The 19960-nt window shown below is 48.8% G+C and overlaps 1 protein-coding gene across 1 annotated transcript; it reads left to right on the top strand.

Annotated features, from left to right (window-relative positions):
- Nucleotides 1-1054: 1054 nt before the first annotated feature.
- AJUBA (ajuba LIM protein) lies at nucleotides 1055-11838 on the top strand. Its single transcript, XM_027065404.2, has 8 exons — nucleotides 1055-2485; nucleotides 5280-5381; nucleotides 7058-7125; nucleotides 7259-7321; nucleotides 8071-8201; nucleotides 8285-8336; nucleotides 9094-9162; nucleotides 9656-11838. The coding sequence occupies exons 1-8, from the start codon at nucleotides 1450-1452 to the stop codon at nucleotides 9779-9781; spliced, it is 1647 nt and encodes a 548-aa protein (XP_026921205.1). The 5' UTR covers nucleotides 1055-1449; the 3' UTR covers nucleotides 9782-11838.
- The last annotated feature ends 8122 nt before the right edge of the window (nucleotides 11839-19960 follow it).

Here is a 19960-nt window from a genome sequence, read left to right as displayed (position 1 = left end):
AGTTGACTGGTATTTAATTAGGTATGTTCAGTTTCAGCCCCCCCTTTCCTTCTTTCCTTGTTCTTGATCCTTCCAGTGTGGCCCATATTAGAAGCCTCTTTCTCTTTTCCACCCTGATCATTTTCACTTGCTAGCTCGTCTAAAGGACATTTCTCTTCTTCTTCCTAAGTTAATACTTACTCTTTATCACCAATCTCTTGTGGGCCAACCAAGGGGGAGGCATTCGCTAGCCCTAAAACCAGTCCTTCTATCCCCATAGTCACCTGAAATAGTTGCTAAAAATCTCATTTCCCAACACCAGGGGGTGTCTCTATTCCTGTATCTGTCCCACCCTGAAGGTAGAGATTAGCCCCAACCCTTTTCCCCACTCCTTTTACGTAGCCCCTAAAGGTCCTTCTCTCCCTACCGTCGCAGAGCTTTGGGTTCAGAAAGTGGTGTCTTTTTATTGCAGATTATCGTAGGTCTCTCATTCTGTCCGGACATGCATAAATTTTTCTTTTTCTTAGTCTGTTCATCTTTCGGTCTCCGTACCACCCACGATCCCCTTTGCTCCGGCTCGCCCGTTCTTTCGCTACCTGTCTTCCACCTCTCTACATGGGTTTCATCGCCCTTCTGGGTTCTTCACATACGCGTCTCTGAGCCTCTTTGTGTATCCACCTTTCTTTTTCCCTGTCCCCCTCTTTATGGAACTCTCCCTGTCTCACTACTTCTGTGCCAGTCTCTCTCCGTCTCTCCCACAGTCCCCACAGTAGGAACAAAGTCACGATGTTTGCGCAGAACATGCCTCGCGTCGCCCCGTCCGGGACCGTCACATTCCACCGTGCCCCTCCGCGCATTCCAACTGCAAACAAAGAGTTCCCCTCCCCCTCCCCCACTTTTCCCCGTCCCAATTCCTGAGAGATGTAGCGGCGCTGCCCAAACTGCCCCACGGCCGCCTCTCGCCTCCAGTCGGCGGGTCTCCACCTCCGGGACAGTTACCACCAGCACCACCCTCCCCCTTCAGCGCACCAGAGATCCCTGCGCAGACACCCCCGTTCCTCCTGCACACAGCGCTCCGCCCCTCCCGGAAAGTAGATCCGGCCAGGCAGACAAAAGTTTGGGAGAGAAGTTCGGTCTGTGCTGAGTGTGAGAGTGAGGGGGGCGGGGGCCGAGGAGAGTGGGGCGGCAGGGCGAGTGGACGCGTGAACAGACAGACCTTGCGGACGGGACAGCCGCGGCCGTAGGCCCTTCTAGCCCCGCTTAACCCCTGATGCGCGGGGGGAAGCAGACCCTCTCGCTGGGGGATGCTGCGGGATTCCCGGTGCCGGGCATCCGGGCCGCCCGCTAAACCCGTGTGCCTACCCCGTGCCCCCGGGGAACCGGAGTCCGGCCGCTGGGAAAGAGAAGCGGCCGCAGAGACGCTGCAGGGTGCCGGGCGGGGAGGGGGCTGGAGGCCCCAGGCCCGAGGGCATGGAGCGGTTAGGGGAGAAAGCCAGTCGCCTGCTGGAGAAGTTAAGACTCTCGGACTCCGGCAGCGCCAAGTTCGGCCGCAGAAAGGGTGAATCTAGCCGGTCTGGATCTGATGGGACCCCCGGGGCGGGCAAGGGGCGTCTGAGTGGGTTGGGGGGACCTAGGAAATCAGGGCCCCGTGGAGCTACTGGGGGACCTGGGGATGAGCCGTTGGAGCCAGCCCGGGAGCAGGGCCCCCTGGACGCTGAGCGGAACCCGCGCGGCTCCTTTGAGGCGCAGCGCTACGAAGGCTCCTTTCCTGGGGGGCCGCCTCCCACCCGGGCCTTGCCTCTACCTCAGTCATTGCCCCCCGACTTTCGGCTGGAGACCACGGCCCCAGCTCTAAGCCCCCGCTCCAGTTTCGCCAGTAGCTCAGCCAGCGATGCCAGCAAGCCGTCCAGTCCCCGGGGCAGCCTGCTGTTGGACGGGGCGGGGGCCGGTGGAGCCGGAGGTAGCCGACCCTGCAGCAATCGTACCAGCGGCATCAGCATGGGCTACGACCAGCGCCACGGCAGCCCCCTGCCCGCCGGGCCATGCCTGTTTGGCCCACCCCTGGCTGGGGCTCCGGCGGGCTATTCCCCTGGAGGGGTGCCGTCCGCCTACCCGGAGCTCCACGCTGCCCTGGACCGACTGTGCGCTCACCGGCCGTCGGGATTCGGCTGCCAGGAAAGCCGCCACTCGTATCCCCCGGCCCTAGGCAGCCCCGGGGCTCTAGCCGGGGCCGGAGTGGGAGCGACAGGGCCGTTGGAGAGACGCGGGGCGCAACCCGGACGACACTCGGTGACCGGATACGGGGACTGCGCCGCGGGCGCCCGATACCAGGATGAGCTAACAGCATTGCTGCGCCTGACGGTGGGCACGGGTGGGCGAGAAGCCGGCACCCGCGGGGAACCCTCGGGGATTGAGCCGTCGGGTCTCGAGGAGCCGCCGGGTCCGTTCGTTCCAGAGGCCTCCCGGGCCCGGATGCGGGAACCAGAGGCCAGAGAAGACTACTTCGGTGAGTGAGACAAGTGGTTAGGGATGGGACGGGACCCGTCACAGCATTCGGTTACCCACTGCCCCGACGGCCCCAGTTGCCGGCGCCGGGAAGTCGGAGGCGGAGACGCGGAGCTAGAAGAGGCAAGAGGGACTTCCCCTTTCCACCAGGTCTCAAATGGACCAGGGGCTCCTTATTCATGCTACATTCAACCCCCTGATTATGATCTCGTGAGTCCCAGTTCTTCAAGCTTTAGAGCCTCGGTTTTTCGCTGTAGGAGGCCTCGTAGGGAGGGGACCAAGTGGGGAGTGAGAGCATCCCCCATCTTGCTCCCCCCTAGGCGCGGTGCCCCTGCAGGCTTCCGCGCGCCGCGCCCCCACCCCGGCCCAAGCTCCGCCCGCAGGAATTCGGGGAATGCGCGGGTGGGGGGCGGGGCGGGCGGGCCGCGTGCGTGCCGGCTCCTGCCCGGGCGCTCCAGGTGCCCGCGGGCGGGGCTGGCCGCGCGGCACGGCGCGGCGCGGGGCAGAGGGTGGAGTGCGGTGGGGGGCGGGGGTGCTGCTTGCTAACACGCGCGCAGCCGCGGCCGCGGTCGGGCAAATGGAACCCGGAGAGAGTGTAAAGCGTTCCGGGACGGAAAAGCGGGGACCCTGCTACTGGCTCGTCCCAGTCCTGCTGGCTTGCCTGCGTGCGTGGGCATTTAAGCGGAGATCTGGTGGTGTCCGCTTCTATTTTCCCCTATCTTCCGGAAGTCAGGGCAAAAGCCATGACCACCCGTACACCAGCATCCCTAGCTGGTTAACGACCCTGTGTTAACTGCCAGAAATAACCTGGCCTTCAGTTTGGGGCACAACCTCCTCAGAATTCAGGCTGGAAGTAGCACGTTCTTTCCTGCTGCTGTTAAGGAAACCTGGTCGCTGTTTTTCTCCCCCACGCGGTCACCTTTAAGAAGTTTTAATTGATTATATGTCACAGTTACCGGGGGATATTGGGGTCTTAAAGGATCTTTTTAGCTAAGACCCACAACCACCACTTCGCTGCAGGAAGAAATGCTGATATGGTAGGAAGAGCAGAAATGGAGGGCTGTGGGCCTCTTCTCACCTTTCTCACCATCCATGTTCCTGCGCTGGACCCCATGCTCTAGATCTCTAGATCTCTATGGTTAGAAATGCGGCCGGGGAGAGGAACCCAGCCAAGGAGGGAAGGTTGAGGAGGAGGTTGAGGTAGCAGGGCTGCAGTCTGGAAGGGCCCTGCCTGGTTCAACCCTCAGTGTTCCCATCCTGAGAGAGGAAAGCTGTAGATTAGACAATGGTTTGGTCAACGGAGACAAAGCGACAGGATCCTTTTAGCAGTTTCCTTTGGGGGCCTGTGAGAAGTGGCTGTTGAGTGGAAAGAAGTCTCTTTGGCTAAGCCATCAGAGTTAAAAGGAAGAAAGGAGCTTGGACAGAGTGCAATAAAATGGCAGGAAGAACCTAAGTGTGGATATACTGGGTTGGAGGAGGTGAGGCAGACATGCCTGAGCAGTTTGTGCCAGTCTTCCCATAATGTTCAAGGCTTCCCAAAGAAATGGTTCTGACGGCCCTCCCTGGCATGGCAATCTTGGAGCAGATGTTCACTCTTATGGGCATTTCGACCCTAGAGGTAGGGGCCTCTTCTTCCTGAGAGTCAGGTTGCCTCCTCTGACAGAATCCCCAGCCTGACTGTACCCTCCTACTCTGGCCCCTAGTTAGGGGCCCTCTTCCTTGGCTACAGCCTTGCCCAGCTGCCAGAGGGTGGGAGCAGGACAGGCCTGGGCCCATCAATCGCTGCAGCTGCTGCACGGGCTCCCAAGCCCCTGGGCAAAGACTGGGATGGGCCCCAACAGGCAAGGAGTATGGCAGTGTGCCGAGGGGGAGAGGTGGGGCGGGGTGAGGCGGGCCCGTTGGGATCTGCTCCCCAAAGACAGGCCCTAGCCCTCACTCATGGGCCTGGAATTGGGGAGTGGAGGGAGGGAAGAACACACCCAGGAAAGGTGGGTGCCAGAGCCAGGTGTATGTGTTTTAGGGGGAGGGGTGTCAGAGAAGAGCAGTTTAGCTCTATTCCTCCCAAGATCGATGTCTGGGAGACATTAGGGATTCTGTCACCCTTCCCCCACCTTCCTATGCAACTTCCAGTCCCTGGAACACACCCTACATTCTTAGCAGCCACCTCCCCACAGGAATCATGCTCACATGGTCCCCTCTGCACAGGGCCTTCTGCTGAGCCATATCCTTCTTTTCATCCTTGAAAGCCTGGAGGTGTGGAGCAGTAAGAAGTCATTCTGTAGCTGAATAGCAGCTCATTTTACAGATGGGGAAACTGAGGTCCCAGAGAGGCTTTCTGGACCTGGCCTACTTTCTCTAGGAGTGCACTGCTGGGACATTATGGACTGGCATATCTGACTCCTTGTCCCACACAGTGCAACAGGGGTCATATCCTAGCCTATTAGTCTTTTATTCCTGACAGAACGCAAGCATTTATTTGAAGGCCAAGTACCATATCTTTGACCTTTTCCAATCTTCCACAGTTTTGGACACGATGTTTTTGGTAGGCACAAACTAGATGCTCAGAAAATATCTGTTGATTAATCACGTAAACAAGAATGGGTCTGCTCAGCCAAGACCTTTTTGCATCCCATTTCTCGTTATCCTCTCTTCCCAGGAGGGAGCCCATCAAAGGGAGGCTGAGACCCCTGGTCCTCTGACACAATTAGGAAAGAATAGTGAGGAAAGATCCTGAATCTCTGGTTTTGAGCTGAGGGCATAGGGTGTGATGCTGACAACCTCTTCTCTCCCCTCAGGCACCTGTATCAAGTGCAACAAAGGCATCTATGGGCAGAGCAACGCCTGCCAGGCCCTGGACAGCCTCTACCACACCCAGTGCTTTGTCTGCTGCTCCTGTGGTGAGTGTATCCCCTAGGCCTCCCCGCAGGGGCTGGGGCCTCAAGCACTCCCCACATGCTTCCACACTCACAAGTGCCTAGGGAAAGCAGAGCTTTTGCCTCTTCACTTGCTCACACAGCAGCTGTCAGGTGCCCACCATATGTCTGGGTGTCCATTGCTGCCCTGCCTTTCCTTCTCTGTGCTTTACCTGACTCTCTAGTCCCCATGTTGGGTCTGCTTTCTGGAGTGAGTCCTCCCTTCCTCCATTCAGTCTCTTTCCTCCCCTGTGTTCCTCCCTCTTTCTTCTGCCTCCTTGCTTGCCCAGCCTGGACTCCAGCCCGGCCTCAGCCTCTCCTTGGTGGGGTTTGGTCCTGGGCAATCTGAGTTGCCTGGGGCGACAGTGAAAGACTGGAATGTGGGAAGGGTGGGGGTGGGCTGGGGGAGTTGGAAGCCATGGGGGGCGGAGAGAGGGTTTTTCTCTTGGCTGGTCAGAGTTCAGCCACCTCGCTGGAGTGCAGGCCACAGGGCCATGCCAAGCTGATGACATCACGCTCCAGGAATGCCCGCTGCTGTTAGCTCAGGAGGCCCGCCTGGGAGGGGGGGGTGCTCCCAGTGGCCTTAACTCCCCGGCCCTTCCCTCACCTCCCTCATTACCCCTCCCCACTGCTTGCCCACTCTTGATTCCTTTGCTAAACCTTTAATCTCCTATCTCTGCCTGTCTGACTCCAGCACTCAGCTTTTCTCTCCCTCCACCCCAATCCTCCCCCTCCACCTCTGCCTGGTTCTCTTAGGTTCATCTATCTGTCTGTCCTGTTTATAGGGCCTCTCCTGGGTATGTCCCTTTCCTTCTTTCTACCCCTGCTGTGTCTCATGAGTTTCTAAGTCAGCTTTTCTAAATGACTGGACAGAGGTGGAAGTGGAGATTGTGATCAAAAGAGGGCAGAGGAAGTGGCCAACTTGCCCATTCTCCATCCTGGGTCTCACTCCTACCCCCTCTCTGACAAGTTAGACACCCTGGAGCAGTTCCTAAGTATTGATCACATGCTTTGTCTGCTCACAGAAGATCCTGGATTCCCTGGGTTCCTCTAAGCTTGGGGTAGCAGTTCAGTACAGCGGGAAAGGGAACTGACTTTGGTACCAAGCGAAGCACTTTGTCCCCAGCAGTAATGCCAGTATGTCCTGATCTGCCCAGCCTGTCCCTGGAAAAAGACAGACAGGGCTGGGAGAGCAAGATGGCTGTCCACAAAGAGGCCCCCAGGTTGAAAAGTCTCAGAGGGCGAGGCTTGTGACAGTGTGACCACCTCTATGGGCATCGTCCAGCACCTTGTTCAGAGTTCCTTTACCTTGTGCCCCAGCCTGTAGTTGTCTTTGCTTTCCCTGGTGGCTCCCCATGCACTGGTGGGGAATGTACTTGTTTAGGGAGGCCAGGAAACTAGAAAACTGTTGAGGAGGCAGGAAGTGGAGAAGCAGTGAGCAGAGGAGAGGGGAAGCTGGCAGGAATGAGACCAAAGCAAATTGGAATTGCATCAGATGGGACTTTTGTGTAGGGAGGGAGGACAAACAGCAGTTAGGAGCATAGGCACTAAAGTCCAGACTTAAACACATCATGCGACATTGGAGAGGAGTGACCCTGGAGCAGGGAAACCCTGTACCTGGACCCCGGGATGGCCTCCAGTCCTTTGTCTTCTGCTTCCAGGGCGAACTTTGCGCTGCAAAGCTTTCTATAGCGTCAATGGCTCCGTGTACTGTGAGGAAGATTATCTGGTGAGTGAGGGGTCCCCTGGGCCTGGACTTGGCTCCCACAGTGGGATTCCCTTCTTGGTGGTCCATTGGGGTTCCACCCATCAGGTCATTCTCTACTTGTAACACCCTACCTTGGTCTTTTCTTTCTCTGTAGTTTTCAGGGTTTCAGGAGGCAGCTGAGAAGTGCTGTGTCTGTGGTCACTTGATTTTGGAGAAGGTAAGCAAGGTGTCTTCATCTGAGACTGTCTATGAGCCTGAGGGGCCGAGGGGTAGAGCCAGGGGATAGGTGGTACTGAGAAAGGTGGAGGGAGGAACCGTATCACCACATGAATCACTTTCATCTCATTCTTCCCCAGAGCAACTGTTTATAGTGGCATCTCTCTGCCTGTGGGGTCAAGTCTGGACCCCTAATCCTGCCATCCCAGGCTTCTGTAACCTAGTCTTTACCTAATTCTGCAGGCACAGCCAGGCCCTCCACCTGAGCAAGGGGTGTGGCATGCTGGGTCTTAATGTCCTTCCTGCTACTGACTGGGATCAGTTAGAAGTGAGTTGTTCTTTTTTAATTTAGGAAGGAGAGATAGGATTAGATCAGAGGTCCTCAACTCTAGTAGCCTAGCAGATCACCTGGGAAGAAGTAAAGAAAATACCAGTGCCTGGGTCTTCATCAGAGACTGTGATGGATACTTTTGGGGTAGGACCCAGGCATTGATGGGTATTTTAAGCTCCCTGGGTGATCCTAATATGTAGCCCCGGATGAGAACCACTGGCCTGGATGCTAAGAACTTGTTCAAGGTTTCTGCCTCTGTTTTAAGAGTCCTGGCTTCCCTCAGATTACGTAGCATTGTTCTGGGAGGATAGCAGGGGGTTGGATGGGGTTGGGGGGCAGCAGGAAGGGCCATGGGTAGCTGGGTAATGGGAGAGTCAAGATCGGAGGGAGACTGATTTTCCTCCCACTCCATGAGTCAGATCCTACAGGCCATGGGAAAGTCCTATCACCCAGGCTGCTTCCGATGCATCGTTTGCAACAAGTGCCTGGATGGCATCCCCTTCACAGTGGACTTCTCCAACCAGGTGTACTGCGTCACTGACTACCACAAGTGAGTCTACCCCCTTGGGGTATGGTGTGGAACTGGGCTCAGGGATTCTCCAACCTTAATTCATCTCTGTCTCTCTTTTTCAGAAATTATGCTCCTAAGTGTGCGGCCTGTGGCCAACCCATCCTCCCCTCAGAGGTCAGTATGTTTGAGTTCTCCTGCGGGGCAGCCAGTGCCGCTGCCCCTGGGAAGGGGATGGGACATAGGGCCTGGCTTCCCGAGGGAGGCGGTGGCGCTGAGGAATGTACTCTGCGAAGATTCCCGTGTGACTCTGCTCTCAGGGTCACCACCCTGACCTTAACATCCGGGCCTGGACATGTCTGACAGCCTCACTGGGCCCAGGCTTCATCTGGTCTCTCCCAGTCCAGAGGAGGAGACTTTCTTCGAGGTCAGGGTCACCAGATTCCAGAGGTAGGGGCTGGAAAAAAGGTGGGAAGAATCCTTAGGGCTGGTAGGAAGATGTCAGCAATGATTTATGCTGTGTGTGCGAAGCATTTGCCTGGGGAGAGAAGCCAAAAGCCAATGAGATATCAGACCCTGTTGGATCTCCTTGTCCCCAGCTTACTTTACTTTACTTATGCTGCCTGCCCCCTTTCCCTCCCTCTGCTTCCCTCAAAGCTGGGAGAAGTAGGTAAGGCCAGAGCTGCTGGACAGAGGGAAGACAATGAGAAGACATGCTTCCTGGAGGCAACCCTAAGAAAGGGTGGGGGGAAAGTTCTGGTAGGATCTGCAAAAACCATCTCAAAGCCACAGATGATTGCAGAGAGCTCTCTCTGGAAGCCTTTGTATGATCTTCCCATTGGTGTGGGAGGGGCCCGTAGTAGGGAAGGTAAAGTTGGGGTTGTCATGCTGTGCTCATCCCAAGCTTATCCCATGGGGATCTGCATCATTTCAGGGCTGTGAGGACATTGTGAGGGTGATATCCATGGACCGGGATTATCACTTTGAGTGCTACCACTGTGAGGTGAGTGTTGGGAGCCAGGGCTTCTGGAGGAGAATGGGAATGGGGCTGGGGGGTGAGGCATGTCCCTAAACTGCCTGCAGGAGAGGTCTAAGGCATGGAAACCAGGAAGGTGCTCTGGCCTATCTCCAGTGTGTGTGTGTGTGTGTGTGTGTGTGTGTGTGTCTCTCTCTCTCTCTCTCTCTCTCTCATCCTCCAGCCACCCTCTCTGGTCTTGGTTGGTTAGTCCTTTCTGAATCTGGCTTCCCCAGAGGCAAGACTGAACTAGGGACTCCTGGTAACTGCTGGAAATGGGAGTCTGACTCATTATTTCTGCTGTAGCAGCGACACCTGCTGTCCCGCTGAGGTATTTTCTCAGGTTTCTTCTCTGGGAGTCTATCCCTTCCAACCCCACCTCCTTTCTTCCAGTCATTAGGAGTCTGGTGTGGAGCAAGGCAGACTCCCAAGATGTCTGAGGTGCCTAGGCTGAGGTAAACTAGATGTCCTTCTTCCCTAGGACTGCCGGATGCAGCTGAGTGATGAGGAAGGCTGCTGCTGCTTCCCTCTGGATGGGCACTTGCTCTGCCACGGCTGTCACATGCAGCGGCTTAATGCCCGGCAGCCCCCTGCCAACTATATCTGAACTGCAGTCACTACTGCTGCCTTCGCCACCATTGACAAATTCCTCTGGCCAGAGGGCCCCTCTGAGGCCAGCCGAGGCAAGAAACGCACTCCCAGACCGGGAAGAAGAGCCCTCTGGGGAAGGCCCCAAGGGCCAGAGACCCAAAGATATGACATTCCAAATGGATTGTGGAGAAGGAACCTTCCAATTGCCACGGTGGGGTGACTGGCTTTCTTTCCATGTGTGTAGCCTGTGCTGTAGCGTGTACTCAGGCACACACTACAGGCGAGTTCCAGTACTTTATCTAAAGGTCTGATTCTGGTCTGTATCTCCAGTGTCTGATTATGCATAAGTCAAGTGATGTTCCAGCTTTGGATTATAGGAAGAGAGGACATCATGAGCACTCCTCACTCTTTTGTACCCCTCATGTGGGTCAGGTATGGGGTCAGCAGGTTCTTACTACAGTGTCTTTGTATCTGGATGAAGAAATGGACACTAGACCTTATTAATGAGTTTTTTCCTTGGCCACCTTCTCCCTATAGACTAGGAGCACTGCTCACCCCTCTGCTGGGAAGGGGGACAGCTCTCAGTGGGCCTGTTGCCTGTATTGCCTATTTCTCAGGGACTCACGTGGGCCTGGGAAGGCTAGGTGGGTGCCCATACTTGGTTCCTCTTCTCCTCAGTTGGGGAAGTAATGAGTGGGTCCTTGAGGGTGGAGGTGCCAGGTGAGACATGTAAGAAGTGTCAGGCCAACCGTGCTCCGTGCACATGCCCAGGTATAGGTGCACTGAGACCTCCAGCCCAATGTAGACACACATAGGCACATTCATAGACACACTGTCTCACTCCCTTCTTCTCAGGTCACTCTTATCCAGTTCCCTAATAGTCACTCACCACTCCAGACCTGCCACCTCTCAGAGGAATCTAGGATTATAACCAATACAACTCCCAAACTCTGAGGTTCTGGGGAGCCAGAGGGGCAACACACTTTGATCTGGTTCTAGTCGTTTGGCTGAAATCGGTTTACCTAAGCTAGATTCCCTTAAAGCCAATTCGTGGGAGACTTGTATGCTTAAAGTTTACTTGTTTTGGGGGGGGGGCAGGGAGGGTGCAAAAAAGGTGGTTTTATTGAAAGCACGGGAATAGGACCCATGGGCAGAAAGAGCTGCCAAAGTTTACTTAATGACCAGTTTGCCAAAAGCTCAGTCCCTTTGGGGTATTTTTATAGCCATTTAGGTGTTTCGTTGTTATGTTTTGGGTGTTTTCAAGATTTACATCTATTCATCCAACAGTACTTCTGAATTATTGTCAACAACATAAATTTATCAAATTTGCAGCACTTTGTAATGTTGAGATTGCTTCCTACCTTTATGGACATTTTCCTATGTTATCTACTTTTCAAACACTTTTCTAAAAAGTTTAAAGTTTCTAGCAATAAATATAATTGGTATGGACATTTTGTGTATCATTTTTTTGTGTTTCTTAATTCAATATTCCTTTACAAATTAGATGCCTTGGAAAATGTAATAGAGCTCAATATGATTTTGATGCTTTGGCCTAACTTCTACATTCCTGCTGTTAAAAATGCCAATATATTCTAAACAAATGAGCAGGCATGTGGCATGTTCAGTTGACTAACAATTAAAGGTTATGTGGACAACAACAATAAAAAGTGAAAGGGTAAATCTGCTAAATCCTTTTGAAATGCTGCAGATTTGATAAATATTTATTTTAAACTAATTGTCTGTAGGTGAATTGGTTTTTGGCAAATTAATCTGATAATCTTTAATCCTTAGTCTTTATTCCCTGTCACTTAGAGTTTCATACTAGAAATGGTTACTCCTAAGAACAGAAATTCCGCGTTTAGGGGTTATTCTAAGGTGACCGTGCCAGCCAAGCTGGGGTTGCAGAGGAGAGGCCTGTGCATGAGGGTGTGAGGGGGAGTAAGAGCTCACATTCATACCCCTGACTGCAGAGGGAATGCACTTTTTTTGGAGGGATAAATGTTCTGATAGATTACTTGATCTACAGCTGGGATTGCTTCTTCTGAATTATTATTATTAAATAAGTGAATACAATGACGCTGACTGGGCAATTTTCTCACCAGGCTGCTCCAGGCCTGGGAAATCCAGACAAGTATGTATACCTTTACACCCATCCCTTCTTTGACTCTTGGAGGTCGTGTCCACTCTGACCTTTGGTTTCTTACTCTGATTTCAGCCTCCATCTTACTGGCTGATTCCTTTCTGGGTCTGTGCTCCTCTGTGCCAGCCCCAAGGCTCCCCAGGACTCTGTTTTTGCCACTGGGGCTACTCCCTTCCTCCATCCTGAGAAAAGACAAGTGCTAACAGCTGATGAGGACAGGCCCAGGGAAGGCAGGCTGTGGCAGAAGTTCAGCCCCAGCCACCTCACGTTGTCACTGGCAGGCTCCCAAGTGTTCCCTGCATTGCAAGACCCCTTCTTCCTGTTTCCCAGGAGACAGCTCTACCTGACCCATTCTATTTAATATTTACAGCTAATAGATTCGTGGGGTGCTGCAAAGGACCCAGCAACAGGTAGACCTTGTTTGGCCAGCTTACTGCCTGGTTTTCATCAATAGCCACTAGGCCTGAGATGGGACAAGGGGGAAATGGGAGAGTCTTGGATCTTTTTGGTGTCTGTAGATGAGAGTCACAGTACGGGGGTCAGGCTTTCACAGCAGACTGGCTGTTTGCTCTGGTAAGCTCCGTTCACTACAGGCCTGAATGTGGTTTGGTTTATGAAGAATATGGTTGGTGGTGGTTCTCCCTCTGCCTCACTCCTTTAAGACCTGTTTCTCCCTTCCCCCTTTCCTACGCCAGGGAATTGGTAAGATTCCATTTGCAATCAGGCCGGAGACTGTCCTCAGTTGAGGAAGTAGAGAAAGCTATTTCTAGGCACATAAAGCCAGCTGGATAAGGTCCTTGAGATTGTACATATAACAAGAGGGATAATGAGAGAGAAAGGAGACTGATAGGATTGAGACAAAAGGATTGGAAAAACCAGTGAGCAAAAGCATTTTGTTGTTTTAGAAGGATCCAGACCCGAGCCAGGTCATTTGGAGCCTTAATGTTAGAGGGTTCCACAACAAAGACAATCTCCGTCCTCTCCATTCTCCCTCACAGCAAAGGAGAACCTAAGACGGCCTCTGCCTTGCTGCCCGTTACTGGTGTAGAGACCTTGGAATATCCACACTTGGCCCTGGTTGTGAAGGACTGAGGTTTGACCTTGGAAACAAGAGCAAACTGTCACTGGGACATATGGATTAGAGCAGTCTAATGTGTTCGGAGAGTAGTCAGAGGCAGATTCTGTCCACCTATGCTTAGAAAGGATAGCACTGCCCCTTGTGAAGGGAGCCAAGGAGCGATCCAAGCAGGGAGACACAGGTTACCAGGAACATCTGCTGAAAGGTGTAGGTTAGGCTTGTATCCTAGAGGGAGGGTTAGAGCCAAGCAGGGTGTGATTTTGGAACTCTGTGACCTCGTTTTACCAAATGAAGAAATAGAAGTGGAGGGATAACGGCACTTACCTAAGGTCATGCAGCTGGAAAATGAGGTTCCAACTTTTGAAGACTAATAAAGAGTTTATTTCCCCTCTTCCCTCCCACCCGAACCTTCATCCCCATTGCAGGGACTCCCACAGCACAAGTAAACTGTAAATTACATCAGCCCTTCATTATGATGGATAATTAGGGAGAGTTTTAGTGGGAAAGCCAGGGAATATAAGAGACAATAACGAAAACTTGTGCTTCTTACTAATGTTTTTGTTTTTTGGTTGGTTGGTTGGTTGGTTTTTTTGCTAACTTGAACTAGCAGTAGCCAAAGTATCTTTAAAAGCACATTAGAAGAAGCAAAAGAAACACACTGCAGGAGAGTCCCTGCCCTTGAGGAGGTCACAGTCTAGCCAGGGAGACAAATACACACATAAAATGCCTTGAGAAGATTACAAGCAACATGTCACCAAGTGCAAAGTAATTGAGTGTTACAAACAAAAGACCTAATGCTGCAGGGTACAGATGACAGGGGGGAGACTTTGTTGGACTTCGATTGTAGATCAGAATGTGGCGGCCCATAGACAAATCCTGTCCCCAAATGCATTCTTTGGCCACTGGGAGTGGGAGTTATTTTTTATATTATTTTGAACCTTCACTGAGAAGAGGAAAATGCCAGCTAGTAAATGTAGAAAGAATGACAGAATTGGAAAAACAGCATTTTGTGAACCCGAATAAAATAATTGATTCGGGCCAAATTATTAAGTAGAGTGAAAGCTGTAAGTGAAATGATTGGTGGACAACTGGACATAGTGTGTATATATATATATATGTATATATACATATATATATGTGTGTGTGTGTATATATATATATATATATATATATATATATATATATGTGATATAGTGCCAAGTAACCTACCAGCTTATGGTCTTGTCATCACTCATTTCCTGGAATGGGTCTTAGTATCACCAGCCAGTTAACCGGTTCTGGTGTGAGGCAAATACATAACCCAGCCTAGTGTAGAGTCCAGCTGCTCCCCACCCACCGGAGAAGTAGGACATGTAGCTTGAGGTTTACAGGAAGTGCTGTGAGAAAGTAAAGGATGCCAGGAGGAAGCAACCCCACAAACCTAGGAGGTGAGGCAATCTGCAGGGCAATGGGTCAGTGCTCTTGAGCAAGTCCGCATGATTTTTTTTTTTAACTTCAAAACTGCTAGATTAGAGGGACTTAAGCTATCTCGTAACAATACAACGCATGGTCCTGGATTCCCTGTTGGTTTAAGCAAATTGCTATAAAAGATATTTGGAGTCAACTGGGAAATTTTTTATATGGACGGGATTAGATGAGGTGAAAATTTACTGAGCCGGAAAGGTCAAAATCATTAACAAAAATGCCAGTCACAAAACCAGTACAGGGTAATCGTTTTTTTGTTTTCAAAGTGTCTATATGTTTAAAAAAAAAAAAAAGATCTGAAAGGATATGCATGAAGGTGTTGACAGTGGTGATCTCTGGTGAGAGTATGTTTTTGTGTTGTTGGCCTATGTTTTCTATTTTTATACAGTGCACTTGTACTGCCTCTGTAGTAGTAAAAAGCTGTTACGAATAAAATAACTAGTTGCCAACTTTTATAATTAAGGAGATTTCACATAAAAATCTGTAGATTGTATGTGAAGAGAGGGGTTTCTAAGGTTTTTCTGAATAATCAGAAGATCTGTCACCCCTGGCCTTCCAGTCTCACAAGGCAACAATTAGTTGGAACCGAGTGATGGCTGCTCCTTTATAGGGTATATTCTCTCCTTCATTTGTCACAGTTCTTACCACTCTGTGTGCTTCACACTGCTTACTGCCTGGCTCCTGTAGACCCTCTATTTGAGTCAGTAACCCTCTAGTTGGGTGATCCTGATGGGCTCCTCCGCATCCATAGACCCTCCCATTATTAATTGTTGAAGGTATCAACAAATTAGTTTTGAAATGCTGCCCGAGAAAAGCATCTGTTCCAGAATTACCTGTGCCTGGTTTGTTTGTTTGTTTGTGTTTGTGTTTGTTTTTGTTTTTTATAAGGCAACCCAGTCATGTGAAACCCAGATGTAATAATTAATCTACTTAGCTACCATGGTTGCATACTGTAAATTAGTTTAGCAAAATTTCTCTTTGGTAAATGGAATTTGGAAAGTATACTAAATTGCTAACTTCCTCAAGGTTTTGCTTTTTTTTGCCCTTACACCTTAATCTTAGGGGGCATTTCAAAATTTACAATGTATGGTCTTCCCAACCATGAAACTCCAAATGCCCTTTGGTTGGTCTGTTTCTCCCACTGGTTCTGATACAGTTTTTAAAGGAGAAAATCTCTTTCATATGCAACTCAGTGTAAGACAGTGTCATCATCAGTTTAAAATCCAGGGAAATACTTTTATCAGCCTGGCACATGTTTTCTCATTACAGCAGCACACTCAATCCTTATAACAAGAACTGCACACGTTGTGCCTCATGTCTAGCTTTTCAAAATGATACTGGTCTTCTTCTTCTGAATCAATTTCCTTTACTGTCTCATATTCCTTTGGTAAAAATTGTTTCAATCTGTCCCATTTTTGAGCCAAATTTCTCAGCTTTTCTTTGAGATCCAAAATGTCCTATCAGGCCTTATTTATATACTAGTTCACAATGGTGTCTCAGTAAAACCAGGCTCATTTCAGTTTGTATAACAAACGTTTCCATGAACAGACAGGCAACCCTTGAAGCCACAAGGGAGCTGGGTTTGAAATCCCCCTTGGAATGGTTAAGCAATTGAAAAATGGCACATTATGAACATTTGTTCCAAAATTGCCATTCGATGTCATAGGTTGATTACGTATTTTCTTTATCCACTTGTTTTCTCCTTAAATCATGTACTCACAATGGGCATGGAATTTCCTAGCTTAATCATCAATAGTTGTGTCTCTGAATACCTTCATTTTCCAGTGAACACCCTTGAAAATAATTTGAAAACCTCTTGACTGCCTGTAAATTTTATTCCTGAAACTGGTTTCATATATATTCAGGTCCATAATACAAATATATTCTTGCTACTCATATTCAGATACTTTCAAAGTAGTATCGTTCATTTTTTTTTAATTTTTCTAAACAATTGCTCAGTTAAGTGTAGTTCCACACTCCAGTGGCGATTTTAATATCCTAGCTTTGAAATCTGATTATTTAAGCCCAAATTTTCCATGTGAAAACGTATTCTACTCAAAAGTTTCCATTGGTTTGATAAATAGAATGTGTACTAAATACTCTATCTTTGCAGTGCCATTTTGTTTCCTGGCTAGAGTGTGGGAGGCAGAGTTCTTACAATGTTCTCAGCAAACTCCATTCTTCTCTGTAATTCTAAACAATGCAGCAAAGGAATGTCCAAGTCTGAAAGGTTAAGTAAACTTTTTCTCAGGCTCCCATTTACATTTAACATCAAGTTCAAAACATACACATTAATATTTTTAAATACTAGATCAAGAGCAATGTCTCCAAGAAAGTAGAGCTAGATTGTGGGCAGGAGTTATGCCTAATTTATCTTTCTACACGCTCCCCCCCCCCCCCCCATTCCTTGCAAGAATCTAGCTCAGGAATACTTGAGCATGTTCTTGGCTTTATCATTAAAGAACATTTAAGAAGTGAGTGATTGTATTTTGCATATGGCATAGCAGAATGTGAGATGAACAACACTGATGAAGAGACAGGCCTATAAAGGTCAAGCGTTCCATGGAACAAACAAAACTATATAAGGAGTTAACATTGTGGGGTGGTGAAAATTCATTCTTTCAACAAATAAGCGCTCCATATGCCAAGCACTGAGATAGGTACCTTAGGATCATGGAGGAAGCACCTCCTTAAATACAAACCCAAACAAATGAAGGTTTTAAAGTGGATTTCATGCCACTTCTCAACAATAGACACAGACTAAAAAAATGGACTATTGATACTAGTACATTTATGAATTGCAAAATTATGCTGAGTGAAAGAAGCCAGACAAAAAGTACATCTTTATTTTATTCCATTTATATAAAATTCTAGAAAGTGCAAACTAATCTATAGTGACAGCAGATCAGTGGTTGGGAGGGGCCAGAAAGAATTACAAAGGGGCACAAGTAAACATTTAGAGGGTGATGCATATGTTCACTCTCTTGATTGATTATGGTGATAGCACATATGTATAGTTAAGGTTGAAACTTAATGAATTGTACATGTTAAATATTGTATGTCAAAATACCTAAATAAAACTTTTTTTTAAAGTTTATTTATTTTTGAGAGAGAGAGAGACAGCACAAGTGCAGGAGGGACAGAGAGAGAGAAGGAGGCAGAGAATCCCAAGCAGGCTCTGCACTGTCATTGTGGAGCCTGACATGGGTATCGAACCCACAAAACCCTGTGATCATGACCTGAGCTGAAACCAAGACTTGGATGGTTAACTGGCTGAGCCACCCAAGTGCCCCATAAATAAAACTGTTTTTGTGTGTATTTTTGTTGTTTTTTATTTTTATTTTTGAGAGAGACAGAGAGAGAGAAAAGAGCACACGTGAGCAGGGATGAGGAGCAGAGGGAGAATCTCAAGCAGGCTCCACACTCAGGGAGGAGCCCAACGCAGGACTCAATCTCATGACCCTGGAATCATGACCTGAGCAGAAATCAAGAGTTGGATGCTCAATCGACTGAGCCACCTAGGAGCCCCTGTTTTTAGTTCTTATTTATTTATTTATTTATTTATTTATTTAGTAATCTCTGCACTCAACATGGGGCTCAAACTCACTCACAACCCTGAGATCGAGAGTCCTGTGCTCTTCTGACTGAGCCAGCTAGATGCCCCTGTGTGAGTGGTTTTTTGTTTGTTTGTTTGTTTGTTTGTTTGTTTGTTTTAATTTGGGGGTAACGAGGGAGGGAGGGAGAGGGAGAGAGAAAGACAATGAATTCTAGGGACTCTCTTGCAAATCTTACTTGCTCAAGGACATCAGACAGTGTGCAATTGTAATATCTTTTTTCAGTACTTTGCTGCAGTTTTGATTGCCCAGATGGTCTATGGGCTAAATGTTGTAGTCTTATGTAGAACTGGCCTATACAGTCCTTCACTTCAGCTGGGCCAGTGTCCTCTTGAACCCAGAAAGCAGCTTGGACTCCCTGTCCCTGCCTATGCTTGCTGGGATATTCCTCCATTCTAAATGATCCGAATTTTCTCTCCTTTTAGGCCCAGTTAAGATAAGATTGATTTCATAGTCTTTACTATCCATTCCTGCAGAAAGAGTTCTGTACCTTTTTTTAAGTTTCTCTAGTATTTATAACCTTTAAACATTTTTTTAAGTTTATTTATATCGAGAGAGAGTGTGCACTCACATGAGCAGAGAAGGAGGGAGAGAGAGAATCCCAAGCAGGCTCCATGCTATCAGCACAGAGCCCGACGTGGGGCTCGATCTCACAAACTGAGATCATGATCTGAGCCGAAATCAGGAGTTGGACACTGAGCTGACTGAGCCACCCAGGCAACCCTAAGATTTTTTATTTTTAAGTAATTTCTACACCCAACTCAAACTTAGAACCCTGAGATCAGGAGTCACATACTCTACTAACTGAGCCAGCTAGGTGCCCCTCTAGTATTTATAATTTGCTTTTAGTATTTATTTGCTTCTAGTATTTATTATTTGCTTTTCGTGTGCATGTCTTATCTTCTCAACTAGATTATGAATTTCAGGGCAGGGACTGGGTCATATTTATCTATGTGTCTCTCTCAAGACACTTTAATATGTGCTCAATAAGTGTCAATTTTAAAATTGACTATCAAAGACACTTTGATAGTCTTTCCAAAGCACTTTTCAGCCATTATCTCATTTGATCATTACATCAACACTACAAGATTGGAGGAGCTAGAAATATGTTATTTCCTCCTTGTGACAAATAAGGAACCTGAAGCCCAAGGTCACAGACAGAGAGAGAGAGAGCTGGAACAGATAATTACATATGAAGGTTTGAGCCAATTCAAGGTTTCCCATGGCTCTCCCCCTCGTTCCCCTCTACGCTATCTGAAGACAGGCCTCTTCACCCTTCACCTTTGCATTCCCCAAGTCCTTTAGAGCTGTTCAGCCAAAGCTTTGTAGTACCAGATTATAAAACTTGACAAATACGAGACATGAAATTTCAGTAGATTTCTGATCAGCTCTGAGTCACCAAAGCATGCTTGCTATTTTGTTCCAAGTGTCGTTTGTTAGGGACATTATGCCTGATATTTAATGATGCTGCACCACAGAGCTGAGGAAGCATAAATGATTTTTAAAAGCCGTAGAAAATGACAGCACTTTAATATTAAGCACGAAAGGTGGCAGCTGACAAGATGACCAGGGATATAAAATTTCTGCACTGGATCACACTATTCCTCTATGTATTGCCAGTAGAACTCTCTGGTTGGTACTAAAGGAAAATATGAAACTCTCTACCACCGAGCACACCTAACCAAGATTCCTGCCCCACCACCCCAGACTACCAGCTTCTCTGATGCAAGAGATTTGAGAAACTTGGTGTAATTTACTTAGCATCAAATATTATTTTAGAAATAATTCACTTAATGATTACATTACAGTCAACTTTGAAAAGAGGGTGGGAGTGGGTGGTGTTTAAGACAGAGAGAGGTAGGGGAACCCCCTTGACAGAAGTAATGATCTTGGGTTAAA

Source organism: Acinonyx jubatus, chromosome B3 (assembly GCF_027475565.1).
Source record: "Acinonyx jubatus isolate Ajub_Pintada_27869175 chromosome B3, VMU_Ajub_asm_v1.0, whole genome shotgun sequence".
In the NCBI taxonomy this organism is placed as follows: Eukaryota; Metazoa; Chordata; class Mammalia; order Carnivora; family Felidae; genus Acinonyx; species Acinonyx jubatus.
The sequence above is the reverse complement of the archived record's forward strand: the minus strand, read 5'-3'. Positions and strand labels throughout refer to the sequence as shown.